The sequence below is a fragment of the Vanellus vanellus genome, assembly GCF_965231255.1.
Source record: "Vanellus vanellus genome assembly, chromosome: 5".
NCBI lineage: Eukaryota > Metazoa > Chordata > Aves > Charadriiformes > Charadriidae > Vanellus > Vanellus vanellus.
Window position 1 is genome coordinate 53,163,334 of NC_138910.1, and position 14,733 is coordinate 53,178,066.

General features: G+C 44.2%; 1 protein-coding gene across 1 annotated transcript; it reads left to right on the plus strand.

The window, feature by feature from the left end:
- Positions 1–1,615: 1,615 nt before the first annotated feature.
- On the plus strand, positions 1,616–12,280 carry GORAB (golgin, RAB6 interacting; the record flags this gene model as incomplete). The annotated part of the gene is made up of 6 exons (XM_082484022.1): positions 1,616–1,760; positions 1,991–2,146; positions 3,162–3,522; positions 5,913–6,014; positions 7,850–7,990; positions 10,611–12,280. The coding sequence occupies 6 exons, from the start codon at positions 1,616–1,618 to the stop codon at positions 11,080–11,082; spliced, it is 1,377 nt and encodes a 458-aa protein (XP_082340148.1). The 3' UTR covers positions 11,083–12,280.
- Positions 12,281–14,733: the final 2,453 nt, after the last annotated feature.

Genomic DNA, 14,733 nt, shown 5'->3' on the forward strand with positions numbered 1-14,733 from the left:
AAAGGGATCACTGCTTTGCCTATAGCGTTATAGTTAACAACTCAAAAGTCTTTATACTTTTTCTATAAAACACGTGGGAGTTTTATGCCTGAATATCTGTGGCAATAAAGTGAATACGGTGCTTCAGTTTTGTTTCCAGCATTAAAACTTGGAAGAGAAGAAAGAACAAAGGTTCAAGAACAAGATCTGGTGTTTGTACTGCATGAAGCACATTCGGTTGATATCTGTGAGTCTGGTACAGCCCATTACAGTGATTTAGCTACCAGGGCAGGTTTAGACTCCCGATTCCTGTACAGGCATCTAAAAGGGAATTAGGTGCCTACACCTTGTGGGGCTGGCCAACACTGGTTCATTGTAAAATTCAAGCTGACACCTGGTTCTGCTGTCTGGACTCCCCGGTGTTTCAGAGCATTTGAGTCAAGGTTGGTCTATGGTTCTTGTTCAGCTCTCTTCTGTGCTTGGTCAGGTTTCCCAAGGAAGCCATAATCCCATCTGAAGGGCCACTCGGCACCCCTCAGCCCCAGGCTCACCCAGGAAGGACCTCCTGGTCAGCACCAACAGAGTCAGGATAGCCATGCTCCGCTTTGCTTCGTGCCCACGATGCCTCCGCTCGGTGTCAAGGCCTACAGCTAAGCCATGGGTGAAAAATGGTGGCACTTCTGTTCCCCAAAGGTGCTCAGCCAAATCCGATCAGAAACACTTAACGCCTGCCAGCAAGTGGCAGCTCAGGGCTGCTTCTCCTCTGACCAATATTTATGGCTTGCGTTAGTCACGCAGGAGCTGTTAAAAGTGCTGCTGTGATAAATTGCAAAGTCATACATGGTCATCGAGTTATGAGTTCGTTCTGGGAGACAGTAATACTTCAGAGCTTGACTAATCCCTTACAGATTGGAAACGGGGAGGGTTGTGGTTAGGCACTGAAAAATGTCCCCGTTTTACTGCCAGTGATGTATTATTTAAGCCTCCAGTATCCTGGACTGCTTCAGCTAAGACTGGGGCTCGTGCCCTTGTGTTCCAGAAGGCTTTCTCCCAGTGGGAGGTAAGATTGTCTGCAACACCTCTGATAGGCTTAAAGCGGCCATAAGAGTTTGTGCTGGATGGAAAAAACACTTACTTTTATGGCTACTGAAATAATATTGCTGTATGTTGCAGGATCTTTTCAGTTTATACCTAAGGAAGGAAGGAAGTAAGTGTGTGCATCCTTGCGCATAATGGTCGAAGCAGACCTTCAGAAACATCAGTATAAGCAAAATACTACTTTTCCTTGGTGGTTTCCTCACAGCGGTGTCACTGTAACTTGTGAAAGCACATCAGCAGCGAGATCTGCAGATGTCCCTGCCTCACAGCTCCCTTACTATACAGGTCCCAAAGACGTACTCTGTATACCCTGCAAACGCAGCTCTAGATGCACCACAGCAGGCATCCCACCTGCTCTTATAACTACCTAATTACAAATTATAAATGACCAGGGGGTCGTGGTGATGCTCCTTGAAGCTTGCTTTACTTGGGAGGAGCTCCTCCCCTTCATTTATGCCTAATTAGCTGGGACTCATTATCCGGGACTCACCGAGCTCTTTATGGCTTTACACTCTCAGGAACTCCTGGGATGTGCCCCATGCAGTGTGCCAAGCCCGCGGCAGCCCTGCTGCACGGCCAGCTTGCCCTGGAGCCCCGCGTGCTGCGCCAGGCGCACGGCGGGCGTGACTGCCCGGGGCGCTGGGCCTGCCCGCCCGCTGAGGAGCCCCGGGGCTGCCTCACTGGTTAGCGGCAGCCGGGGACGGCCTGCAGCCTCCGGGCCCTATCACCTCTGGAGCCCAGCGACCCACACCTCCCGAAAGGGCCGGACCCGCTTTCTCCGACTCACGACCCCCCCACCCGCGGCCTAACCCCCCACGTCTCCTTAGGGCGCCATCTTCCCCGCCCCGCCCCCGCCGCGTTGCCATGGAGACACGAGGCCCCCTCTAGCGCTGCCAGCCGGGGCTGTCCGCAGCGTTCGCCTGCGGCGAGCGAGTGAGCGGCGGTGGCGGGGCAGCCGCGGGCCCTGCCTGCCACGGCGCCCCGTCAGCGGAAGGAGGAAGCGCCATGGCCGAAGCCTGGGCCGGCTTCTCGCAGGAGGAGCTGCGGCGCCTGCGGGGCCAGCGCCCAGGTACGGACGGCGACCGGGCTCTGGCGGGGGCCGGGGCTCGGGACCGGGATGGCCACAGCACCCGCCCCGGTTGGCGGGGGGCAGCGGGGCCAGGCGCGGCGCGGAGAGCCTCCGGGCCCTCGGCACCCCGTCACCTCCCGCGGCTGCACCTCCGTCCGTCCGCTCAGCCGCCCTATCGACACCTCCTTCCCTCGCCTCAGCATAGCTGTCCACCCCGGCCTCTACGCATCCTCCTTAACCCTCCGCATCCTTTTTCTCAGCCTTGCCATCCCCCATAGCTTCCTACCTCCTTAGCCCTCACATTCATCCCCCCATCGGTCAGTCCTTGGCCTCCTCATTCAGCCTCTCAGCTCCCTACATCCACACCTCTATCCATCCCCTCAACTCATTCAGTCTATCCCCACATCAAACACCTCAGGTTCTCCGGGCAGCCCCTCGTTTCCCCCAGCCAGTCTCTTGGCCTCTCCCATCCAGGCCCCATCTCACTGCTTCCCTCAGTCTTCCATCCAGCCCCACTGTCTCTCCTCCCGCAAACTCTCCAGCCCATTGTCCTGCACTACATCTGTCTGTCCACTATCCCACTCATGTTGCCAGCCTTCTTTTTGCCCGCCTGTCACCTTGTTCTTCCCCATTCTTCACCTTATAAATCCCCAGTTCACCCACCAGACTGCCTGGGACCCTTCTTTAGCCCTACATCTGTCTCTCCATGATTTCCCCAAGGGTTGCCTCCAATCCTCCCTAAGGTTCCTCCTTTAGTCTCTCAGTCCAGGCCCCTTATTCCTTCCTCTCATTTTAGATGCTCAGATTCTTTAAAACTCCTGATTCTTAGGCTAACAAAACATTTACAGGTTCCTGGGTTTTCCCCCACATTGCCTTCCCTTGACACCCTGGTATGTCTTTTTTCCTTAGGTTGGTTTTGCACCAATTTGTTTTCTTGCCCAGAAAAGCTAATTTACAGAGTCTGTCTTTGATCTTAAGATTTGTTTTTAGTCCTGTTTCTCTCATCCACTGACAGATTTGTATGAACCCTCGGAGCAGCAGCATCGCCCCCACACTGTGAATAAGAGTCGGAAGCAAACGCAAAGAGAAAAAGCTTTGCATCAGCAATGTCAGAAGCTGGGACTGCAGGGTGGAGCAGCCTCTGTTACTCCTGAGCAGTTGCTTTCTGTACCAAAACACAAGCCTTGTCATCCTCAGCAGCCTGTGCCACCACCTCATCCTCCTTCAACAGGAGATCAAAGTAAAAGTGACAACCGAGACCAACAGAAGGAAGTGACACCAGTAGATCCCTGTAATGGCAGTGACAATGCCCAGACCTGTCCTGCAAAGCCAAACTCCAAGGTGGAGAAAAAGAAAGTGGAATTGTTAGTAAGTCGGTAAAATCAGGGGTTGGGTTTTATTATTCTGTATTGATTCATTCTTTTGTTGTGAAGTAAAGTGGACTTTTCTGTATCTAATAGGAAGGTTTGAGACATCATGCTTGCTTCCTCTGCACTGAATCTTTGTTTTTCATCTCTAGTTGGGTTAAACCTGATTCAGGATCAAATTCTGTAGTGTAACCCGTGCAGATACGCACCGTGCTGTCTTCAGATAATTTCCTATGGCAGTGGGACATCATATAGTGCTGAAGATGTAGGACTGTATTAATGGTTTATGAAGACTTAATCTCATCACAGTGATGCGTAGACAAGCCAGCAGCCACAACAAAAAAAGCCCTTTTGGAAGTAGATATGTTATGATTTGTGTAACTTGGTGTTCCCCTTTACAATATTGCTGCAGATTTGTTAATGCTAAAAGTGTTGGTAAGGAGGTGAAATTTCAGGTTAAAGCAGTTCTCTAGCTTTTATGATTCAAGATGAGACCAATCTCAAGGCTCTCACCCCGTGCATCAGCCCACAGTGGGGTGCCTGTCTCCCTCAGAAGCATCAAACTGACATGTGAGAGAGAGAAAGGAAAAGTCCTGAATATGACTCTCTGGGACTCTGATAGAATGTGGCCATTACTTAGCTCATCATCCAGAATTCAGACAGTAGCCTATAAAAGGACGCTGCTGTCTAAATGCTAGAGAGGGCAGACATTTCCAATATGTTTTTACCTCTTCATGTTTGTTTTTTTTGTCTGTATCCAAGTGCTAATTTGCTTTTTTACCTCAGCGAGCAAAGCAAAGCGTGAAGGGCAAAAGAATGAATTGGTTTTTTTACGGCTTATAGTTTATTTTAAAAACACTTTAACAAAGCTGCTTCAGCCCTGAGTTCCTATGCAGGTCCAAACTTTTCTGCCTGATATAATCAAAAAACATTAGCTGTCCACCAAACTTCCATGCATCATTTGTATTCCACCAAAACAGGGCTCAGCAGCTTTCCAAGCGTGGTGTGCCAGGCCTTATCTCTGGTTAGATCTGTCTGTAGGATCTCAGAGGGAGCTGAAGGTGCTTTCTGCTGGAGAGACAGAACTGTGGCAGTCAGCATCACTTGTGTGGAGAAGCAGCACGTGGCTTCTCTTGAATTCAAAACTCAAAAAGGATCCAGGAGGTTCTGTTTTGCAGAGATGCGCCTTGAGAGGCTGCAGCTGCCGGCCATGCTGCCTGCCATTTACCTGCCAGGCTCCTGGCTGGGATCACCTACCTACAGATATCTGTTCCTTCACCAGAACAGCAGCACTCTGAAAAGCAGTGCCAAATTCCTCGTATGGGTGCAGCTCACCAGTAGTACCGGCCGTTCATCTCCTTCCTGGTGGTGAAAAATACAGCCATTGTTTGAAGAGAAGATAGCTAAAGCTTTGCAGAGAATTTTTTCACTCTGCAGGGAGCAAATGACATTTAGCTGCACCAACCACCCCCTGAATCTGCTGAATTCATCTCAGCCTGTGCACTTGAATTTAAATCTTATTAAAAATGTTTCAGTGTATGAGATTTTAGGCGTAGGGTGATGAGGAGAAGTCTGAAGAGATAGTCTTGTCTAGAAATGGTTGTTAAGATTAACGTAGCTGAGTTACCTGAGTATTTTTAAGCTGATGCTTCTTGAGAGAGTGCATGAAGAACACAACAAGGTGGAAAAGCAGCAAAGCCGTTTTGTTTCTCCTTAATCCTTTCCAGTTGTGTTGATGCCGGTTGTCCTCTCTCACCTGAGACCTTGCCTTCCATCCTCTGGGGCTGGTTGTATCTCTTAGTAGATGTAGCATAGGAAAGGGAATCCATATAACTCTTTCCCTGGTGGCAAAAGTGAATTCTTGTTCTTCCTCGTTGCTCATTTTCATTGTGACTTTTACCAGCCTTTCATTTGCATCAGTTTAATTATTTGGGGGCTGTATTGTAAAGCAGACCTGTGAAAGGATCTGTTTTATGGAAAAAACATTTCCAAAAAAGAGGCTGTGTTGGCAGACTGAACAGATGGTGACTTGAAGCAGCCAGTAAGAAACTTGAAACTGCTTCTACCTAGTGGGGAAGCACATCCTTTAAATGAAAAATTCCATCCATTTCTGAAAAAGTGCTGTATGCTCTTTCTTCCAGCAAAGCCGAATTAACCAGCAGCTTACTTGCTTATGAAGATTTTTGTTCTGATCAGCAGATTTCATCTGGAAATGTTTTATTGGTCTGAATGACTTCTTGCAGATGATTCTTCTTTCCTCAGAACTGAAACCTGTTTATTGTTTCTTTGACATTTTTAGAGTTTGCTCCAGGAAATATGATGGTGAATATTTGTGTCATTTGGGGAACAGGGAGAGAAATGAACTTTCTATTAATTTTGATCTTCTTGTCAATGAGCAGGCAGGAAAAATCACGATGGGAAATCCTCCAGCAAGAGCAGCGGCTAATAGAAGAGAAGAATAAACGCAAGAAGGCACTCCTGGCCAAAGCTATTGCTGAGAGGTAAGGGGCTATGCTGCAGCATGGGCAGAGGCTGAAGAAGGGATTACTTTTCATCTGCAACCAGTTGCATATCTTCTATTTAAACCTCATTTTTTCCTCCTCTCTGCGCTCTGTATGTACTGCTCCACAAGTGAGCAGCTGTGATCGACATTTCTCTTTGATGACAAGTGCTGGCTAAGAAGTTGTGACAAAGCTTTTCACACTTCCAAAGCTGCAGCTCTGTGCGCAGATGGGAAAGTTATTACACAATTTGAGAATTAGCTGAAATCCTTGTGCCTTGTGCCTGTGCCTTGTGCCTTCCACACACAGGGCATGTGTGGAAGCTGGGGTGCTCAGGTGCTCATCCTTGTTCTATTCCTGATTTGTTTTCGCTGAGTTTGAGGAAAGTTTATTTGATTTCTAGCCTATGAAGGGAAACTATAGCTATTTCTGTTTGGGCTTTTGACTCTTTCTTATTATTATATGAAAAGTGTTGAAAAGAGAAGACAATCAACTTTAAGTTTGAAAAGGTACCATTTTACCACTAGCTAATTAGAAATTATAAAAGTTCGCATGTTCTCACAGTTGTTAGCTCTTGCTTTTCAGGTGACCAGACTTTAAGGCATTGTACAACGTTGTCCACCAAGGCAGTTTAAGACTACAGGAAAGGCAACATTTGTAGAGAAGGATATTGGAGCAGCTGGTAACACTGGATCAAGAAAGGAGATGCAAACCTTTCAGGCTCACAGTGGTCTCCTAGATGTGTATTGTGTTCTGCCCATCAAAGCTCTTGGGTAGCACAGGTGTACATAGTACTGTGCAGAAGATTCTCTTTGAGGTTCTGAAGATTTTGTTTTCCTTTGCCAGGCAGAGATAAAACACAAGTACATTTGGTCTGAGTCACTCTAGGACAGCAAACATGGGTGTGACCACCAGACTGGGTTCTTCCGCCTAGAAGCAGAGCACGAGGAGAGAGAAGACTTGGAAGGTGATAGCTAGGGAGTGACGTCTGGCATTCAAAGGCCTTCTTCAGGGTCTAAGCAATACTACAGGATGTCTGTTTCTCTCCACCTGCATCAGCTAGTCTAATGAGAGATGGTGTCTTTGCCTACACATCTAGTCTTGCTTTCAAGTACCTGCTTTGGGGTGTAAAGCAGTGGCTGAAAAACATATATTTTTTTTTGCTGGTTTTGCTGGTGGTAATGAATGACAGCAAAGTGACCTGGTGTAAAAGCTTGTTGAAAGTTACTTAGCTTGCTTGGGAGTGAAATCCATCAAAGCTTGCTGCCCTTAGCAACATATAGGTTTCAGAACTTAGGAATGAATAGGCTGAGTTGAAAAAGGTTACATACAGCTTGATTGAAATCCTTTGTGTTTGATGTAAAACTTTCCATTGACTTCATTGGGATTTGGCTAGGCCTTTTGGGAATAATTTTACAAAATGGAAATCAAGCTTAGGTTAGGTGACTTTTTGGCCCCTACTAACTGGGCTTCTTTGAAAGGGGATATTTGCTGGGCTAAATACCCTTCCCCCTCTTGCTGCCCCCCAAGCCATTTCCTGTTTCCTTACACTGAGAACTACTTAGATACAGCAGCTTCTTGTGTGTTTCCACAGTGAAGAAACACAATCCGTTTTAGGCACTTTGATTATAGTCATTACGTAATTTTGCCGTAGTCCTTTAATAGCAGGCATTTTAGATCCCTGTGGATATTAAAAAAGATCAAAAGTCTTAAACCATAAAGGAGAAACCTTCTGAATAGCTCTTAAAGAAGTTGCTCTGCAAATGCAATGGAGCCCATTATGTCAAGAAGAGAGGCTTGAAAAGAAAAAAAAAAAAAGCATCTTCCTTTTGCAGATCCAAAAGAACTCAAGCTGAAACAGTGAAACTGAAAAGGATTCAGAAGGAGTTACAAGCTCTGGATGACATGGTATCTGCTGACATTGGCATCCTGCGGAACCGCATTGATCAGGCCAGCTTGGACTACTCCTATGCCCGGTAAGCGACAGACGGGGAGGAGGGAATAGCCCTGCCTGAGTGGAGGGAGAAAATGCTGTTTCCTGTCACCAAAGTAGTAATGGAGTTATGTCATTGTAATAATGTGTAGTTAAAGCAGTCACAGTCTGGGGGCCTTTCAAATCTTGAGGTAAAAGTGTGCTTTTTATTTCCTAGTTTTTCCCTTGGAATGGGGAAACTGAAGCAGGTTTTCTGACTGCAGGCTGTGCTCTCCAGCTTCATGCTGTCACGAGACATACTTACTGCTTTAACTGTGCAGTTGTCCATAAGCCCTGCTTTATTGTTTCAAGGTTGTTTATTTCTTCTCAGGGGGAAAGAGTTTTTTAAAACTCCTAAAATGAAAGTCCTTTTCAGGGAAACTTGCTTCTTGATGACAGCTATGGTCCTGTTGGAATCAATGGGACCAATTAAGCTTAAAACTTATAATACTGCTGAAGTGCTTTTGGAACTGGGACCAAAAATTGAAGGAAAAAGCAAGCTTTCACCCTTCACAATGTGCCTTTAATCACTCTGGTTCTGATGAGTTCCTTAAATGCAAGAAATTAATCGGAACACCCTATTAGTTGTGGGTAAACCACAACATCAGTAGATAAACATCAGCATGTTTATGTAGCCGTTTAATAAAATGGAAATGTTCGATTGCGGTTTTTGGTTCAATGTGTTAAACGTGCATTTCTCCTTATGACTTCTGCTATACGTTGACCACAGGCCAATAAACATGGTAATTAGTCTTTAAAAAAATAGCAGCGGTAGCTAAAAAGTAAGGATTTCTTTTGTGTAATTATCATTTGAAAGATCTAAGATTAACTGTAGTTTCAGTAGCTGAGTACATATGTATACAAAATTTCATATCCTCAAGAGGAAAAACATTTCAATGGATTTCAGGTTTAAGTCTGGTTTCTAAAACCTTTAAATGCTCCTGGAAATTTCCTTACCAAAATTTTGTAATAGTGTGTCTATTTGAAATGCTTAATGGCAAAAGAGTGGCAACAAAAGGGGCTCTGATGGTTGGAAAGCAGTTTTTAATGAAGATAACAAAAGGGGATGCTGGTAGGATGAAAAGGATAAACTTTACAAAATACTTAATGACTTTCATGAACTTACTAAGCCCTTCTTTTTGTGAGGGAGGAATGTGGAAATGTGAGTTAGATACTTTCAGTGTTGTAGTTTTGATGCCTTATGAGTCAAAGCTGATTTACTTTTAAGTGGTATCTTTTTAAGCATTTTTTCCATCCTTGTCTTATATTTTAGGGCTAAACCACACATAATTTCAGTGGGTCAAAAAGTGCAATATTTAATAGTCCTAAGCAAATACATAGTTAGGAGCATTTGACAATTGCTGTGGAATGGAATTTTTGTAAATATGATGTGAAGAATATGTATGAATTCAGCCCAAAGGTTTAACTGTGCAGAAGTTTCCAGCATAGCATTAGTTTTTCCATTTCAGATGCCTGACCCAGGGAAATCTTGACTTTCTTGTGAGGGAAACATAAGCAGGCATCTTCTGCCCACTGCAGACATTACTTTTACAGCTGGGTCTAAGTTTTGTGATTATTATATAAAAGAACTTTTCTGTGTCTTATTTCCTTCTGTTTCCTTAAGCAAAGGATCTCTTCTATTTTTCTGTTGCTTTGTTTAACCAGATATTTGAATCTGGTTTTATAAAACAGCTGGATTCTTTATTCATCCCCCTTACTAATATTAGTTTTATGAATGCTCTGTAAGGTACATTGCATAGTCATTCTGCAAAAGTCATTTGCATGTTCCCTTTCCTGATGAGCAAGGTTGCATCTATCTTTCTATTAATTAACTCAGAATTAACACACAGATTCTCTGAATGTAGTGGAAGATGCATCGCTAATGTGGACACTAACCATTAAAGTGCTAGATATCCCAGATGTGTTAACCTCAATAAATATTTTGAATGTTTCCTTTTTGCTATGTTTGTCGTGGCAGGAAGTGCAAATTGGCAGGAGGTGTGTGTCAGGGGGATGCTTACTATAAAATTCGACATCTGTTGCCACACAAAAGTTGTGATCACTATTGATGTCATATGGTGTGTCAATCTGTGCTTCTCATGATTTTCTGAACAATATATGGGTGGCCGGAAGAGTACACTTCTAGACCAGATCCAAAAGTAAATGTATATAGCACCATTGTAACATCTGTATCTGTTGGGTGGATGGTTGGGTTACAAAATACACAAAACTGTTTTGCAGTGTTTCAGTTCACTAGATAGATAGGGTTTTGCTAGAAGTGTGAAAACGCTATAATTTTTGATGGTTTCTTTCTGCTGCTAGTGATGCATCTCTTAGAACAGGCAGTAAAAATGCTCATTCGTGATTCAATCTGTAGATTTCAGAGGAGCAAATTAACTCTTGGCATACAGCAGCAGTGGAGTCTAATGTATCAAGAGGAGAAGATATGATCAATTCAGACTTATTTTTTTCCTTTTTAGAAATGTAGCAGCACCTCATGAAATAGCTGGCATAATGTACTGCAGAACACATTGCATTTCAGGGATGCTTGAAGTATCTATCCGTGTGTCAGATTGTAAAGTGCTTTGTGAACTAACCCACTAGAAATGATGATGATTTTGCAGGAAGCGGTATGATAAGGCTGAGTCGGAGTATGTGGCAGCCAAGCTGGACCTCCAACACAAGACAGAGATTAAGGAGCACCTCACGGAGCACCTGTGCACGATCATACAGCAGAATGAACTCCGCAAGGCCAAGAAGCTGGAGGAGTTAATGCAGCAGCTGGAAGTGGAGGCAGATGAGGAAAATCTGGAACTCGAGATAGAGGTGGAGCGGATGCTGCAGCAGCAGGAGGCAGAAGCGGGGAGACAAGCCAGCCAGTCACACAATCATGCTGGGACAGCTAAGGAAAACCCTACTCCCAGTGTTACAGCACGGGAGACCGAGCATGCTAACCGTGCTGTCGCTTCTCCTGCTATTTCTGAACAGTTGGTTCAATCTGAAAACTTCGGTACCAAATCCCTCTCCAATATGGACAGCCAAACTCAAGCAGTAAATGTGACTCCAGGAAACTCCCCAGCTTGTTCTGATACATGACTACTATATTCACATAAGCCAACTGGTTATGGATGATGTGCTCTCTGCGGGCTTATGTGATGTATGTTATATCTGATATCTGCCGTGCCAGTAATATGCACTTCATTTCTCTTTTCCTTTAATATTGTTTTCAAATTTTAGAGGCTCTTTTTTTTCACAAGACTCTCACTTGGGGTTCACCATCTGGCTTCATCATTCTGGTTTAAATTCATATTCTAATGCCTAGCTCTTCGCGGGGCTTTGTACCTTCCTGAAACAGGATATTTGGAAGTGACCAGTAGGGTTTTTCAAAAGGCTTTCAACATACTGATATCACAGATGCCTGTTCCAAGCAGTGGGCAAGAGATATGTATCTACAGGAGGAAACATCAAGTTTTCAATGGTTTTTAATCCTGTGAAACCCAAGTGCTTCCGTTAATTATCTTTGTAGCCGATACTCTTTCCTGTGCCTGATTTAAAGGAAATTTGCATATTGATGCAAATTGCAAAGTCAGTTCTAATATTTCCTATTTATCACTTTGCCTGTTTCTTTCAGATCACGCTAGATCACACAAAGCTATGTGTTGTAACATTATTATCTATGAAATCACAGCAGCTATGATTTAACAAAAATGATGGGTTACAGTTGAAGACATTGTAGAATGTATGATGTAGAAGTAGAAACACACAAAAGAGACTGTGTTACAATTAAAGCTGTTCCATTACAAACATTTTTTTCTGTTGGAGTTGCCTCAAAGTTTCAATAATTAGCCAGGGATCTTGTAATGAATAATCTCCACTGTATATTGGAAGTGAGCCCATTTTCATATAATATTCAATGCATTTTCTTGCCTGAAGAGTGGGTTTGTACCCCACAAGAAGTTCAGCTGTTTTGCTCTGTTGCTGTTGAGAGGCTTTAAAAAGCTATTCCAGGTGGAGAAAGTCTCAGGAATTAAAATAGAGGACTTAGGAAAACCTCCCATAGACCGGTGCAGCTGCAAACCGTGGGGACAGTGTTCATAGCTGTCCACTTTGTAACAGAGGAAGGCTGCTGTCATTGTGGAAATGGTTTCTGTAATACCTGACCTGAGCATGTCAGTCAGAGTTTATGAATGAGTTACTGAATGATGCAATCAAGTATATAAATGGGACGCTCATTGTCTCTATGGCTTTAATAGTGGAAAAACATGTCACTGTATTTCACTTTTATTCTGTTAATAAATCAGTGCATCTTCTACGCAGTGTGTTTACTTTCACTTATGATATCTGATACTAATACATGTATCCAAGACTGTTTTTCCACAGGAGGTGATAAATGACAATATCAGATATGTCCTTTGGCAACTTTCTGCTGTGTGAAAGTAAAACCTCGAAAAAGGCCGTTCCAAAATACGGAAACTGAGGAAGCAAAGACACGGCGGGATAGAGCTTAGCAGGAATCTTTTCAACTAACCGTGGCCCAAGGCAGCAGTGGAAAATCTCTACTAGTGCCTCCCATGCACAGGAGAAAGAGGAATAAATGTGTCTCCTAGCAAAGCCGCTCATAATCAGGGCTGATGGAAGTTAGAAAACGCCAAAGTAACACTTGAGATACGTATGAAGCATTGCTCTTTTGTTGCTGATACACTGCATTCCCTGTTATTTTGCTGGAAGATCTGGTGTAAAAGCTGAAGATTTGATTGCATTGTGAGAAAATTGTGACTGACTTCCTTTGCTCTGTCTGCAGTTGCAGAACAGCTTGTAGCAACCTGATTATGGTTTTCAAAAGTGGATACCAGAAAGTGCAATAATAATTTAATTGTACCATTCTTGTTTCCATCTTCTGCAGCTGTCCCCAGTTGCTCTTCAGGAGAATCTAAGTCCTAGTGGATAGGTCTGTTCCTCATTACAGTTGTATTCAGCTCATCAGGGAACATACAGAAGAGCATCTGACAGAAGAGTTAAATTGTAATGGTATTTACAGGAAGCACATGCATACCATTTTGCATATAATTTGTGGTTCTCTAGTAAGTTAAAATGTGGTTGAAATAGTCCTACTGATTGCACCTTGTTGTTACGGGTAAGATTATTGTTTGATCTTCTCAAACCAAAAGAAGGAAAAAATTACAAGTCCAAAGATCTTTTTGACAACTAGTTGAGGATATGAGTTCCCTAGCAGGGAATAAGTTTATATCCAACAAAATTACTTAAAAGCTGAAAAATTCTCATGTGCCATCCTGATAGTGCTGGCGCTGTTTCTGCCCGACAAGGAAGATGCTATTGTTAGAATCAGCAGTTTCTGTTCTCTTACAAGTCCCTCATCGAAGTTCTGGCCAGTTCTATCTGTCTTTAACTTCTGAGCTTGCAAAATGAAGTGAACTGGCTGGAAGCCACATGAAACAGCCATATGAAATAACAATAGGCAGCCTAGCATTTGGTTGCTCTCTCTGAACAGGGAGCTCAAGAGTTAAACTGTTTGATCTGAGTTATGAAGCCTTTCTCTGACGTGTGATATAAACCACTACCATGGTGTCAGTTCCACTTTGGAAGTTCGCAAATGTTTTGATGGGTGCCAGTGTGCCGGTTTAACATTCCCCCTATGCCGGAGCCAAGCAGTCCAGTCATAATTATAACAACATGTGTGCTGGTCAGAAATGCCAGGAGATGATTTTGGTGCAACAAAAGGGTTGGGTTTTTTCCTTGTTTTTCCTTGAAGGAAAGAGAATGGTTGGAATCGAGGCTCTTCAAGCAAAAGCCATTTCTACCTTGTAGTAGCGGATGCATCTTACAACGTTTGGCTCTGCTGTCACTGGAGTGCACTGAAGGCAGGTGTGCTGTCCGCTCAGCTAGTGTGTTGTATCTCATCAGAAAAACGATAAAACCAAAAGTTCAGCACAGATCAGGAACGGGTGGGCAGATTTTTAAGTGAGGGCCTCTCGCAGGTAGAGATAGAAATCTGAATGTGAAGCGTGCTGGGGTTGAACACCCATGGCAGGAAAAATACAGCGATCTATGATGTCTGACAGTGACACTGCAGGGCTCATCACAGGGAAATTGCGTTCTCCTGTGGCAATGTAGCCATTTCTGTGTTGGGCCGTCGCATTACCATTATGGAAAGAAGTGGAAAACACTGATGTATACCACTGTGAGAATGTTACAAAGCACAATATAATTGCCCATGTTGCAGTTTGGCCAGGATGTTGGGATTAACACTCCCTCCTCTGTCAAGAAATGTTTAAATGAGCACAGATGGTCATGGCTCAGCCTGGGGTTCCCATGGATGTCTAGTGCGTGGTGTAAAACACTTGGACAATCCCCAATCTGATTGTATATCCAGCCAGCTGAAGTTGGACTCTCAAGAGGTTTCGGCTTAGGGTAGCTGTCTGGGGAGAGACTCAAGTTCTCCATCAGCCATTCTTCTTCCTAATACCTTCTGCGATGCAGTGAAGTCTTCCCTTTGAGCCTGTATCCCATCTAAACAGAATGAGGAGAAACTAGTAAAAGGGAAAAGCAGTGACTGGCCTAGTGGTTGGGGGTACTGTGTTTCCTGACCAGCTTTATTGAGAACATGCTAGAAAGGATTGCGTATGGGAAAGTTACCCTATCCTGGGGAAGTTCTGGAGCTGAAGAAGGGGGCAGAGCACTATTCGAATTGCCTCCCACGCTGGGATTCACTCCATTCTGCGTTTTCTG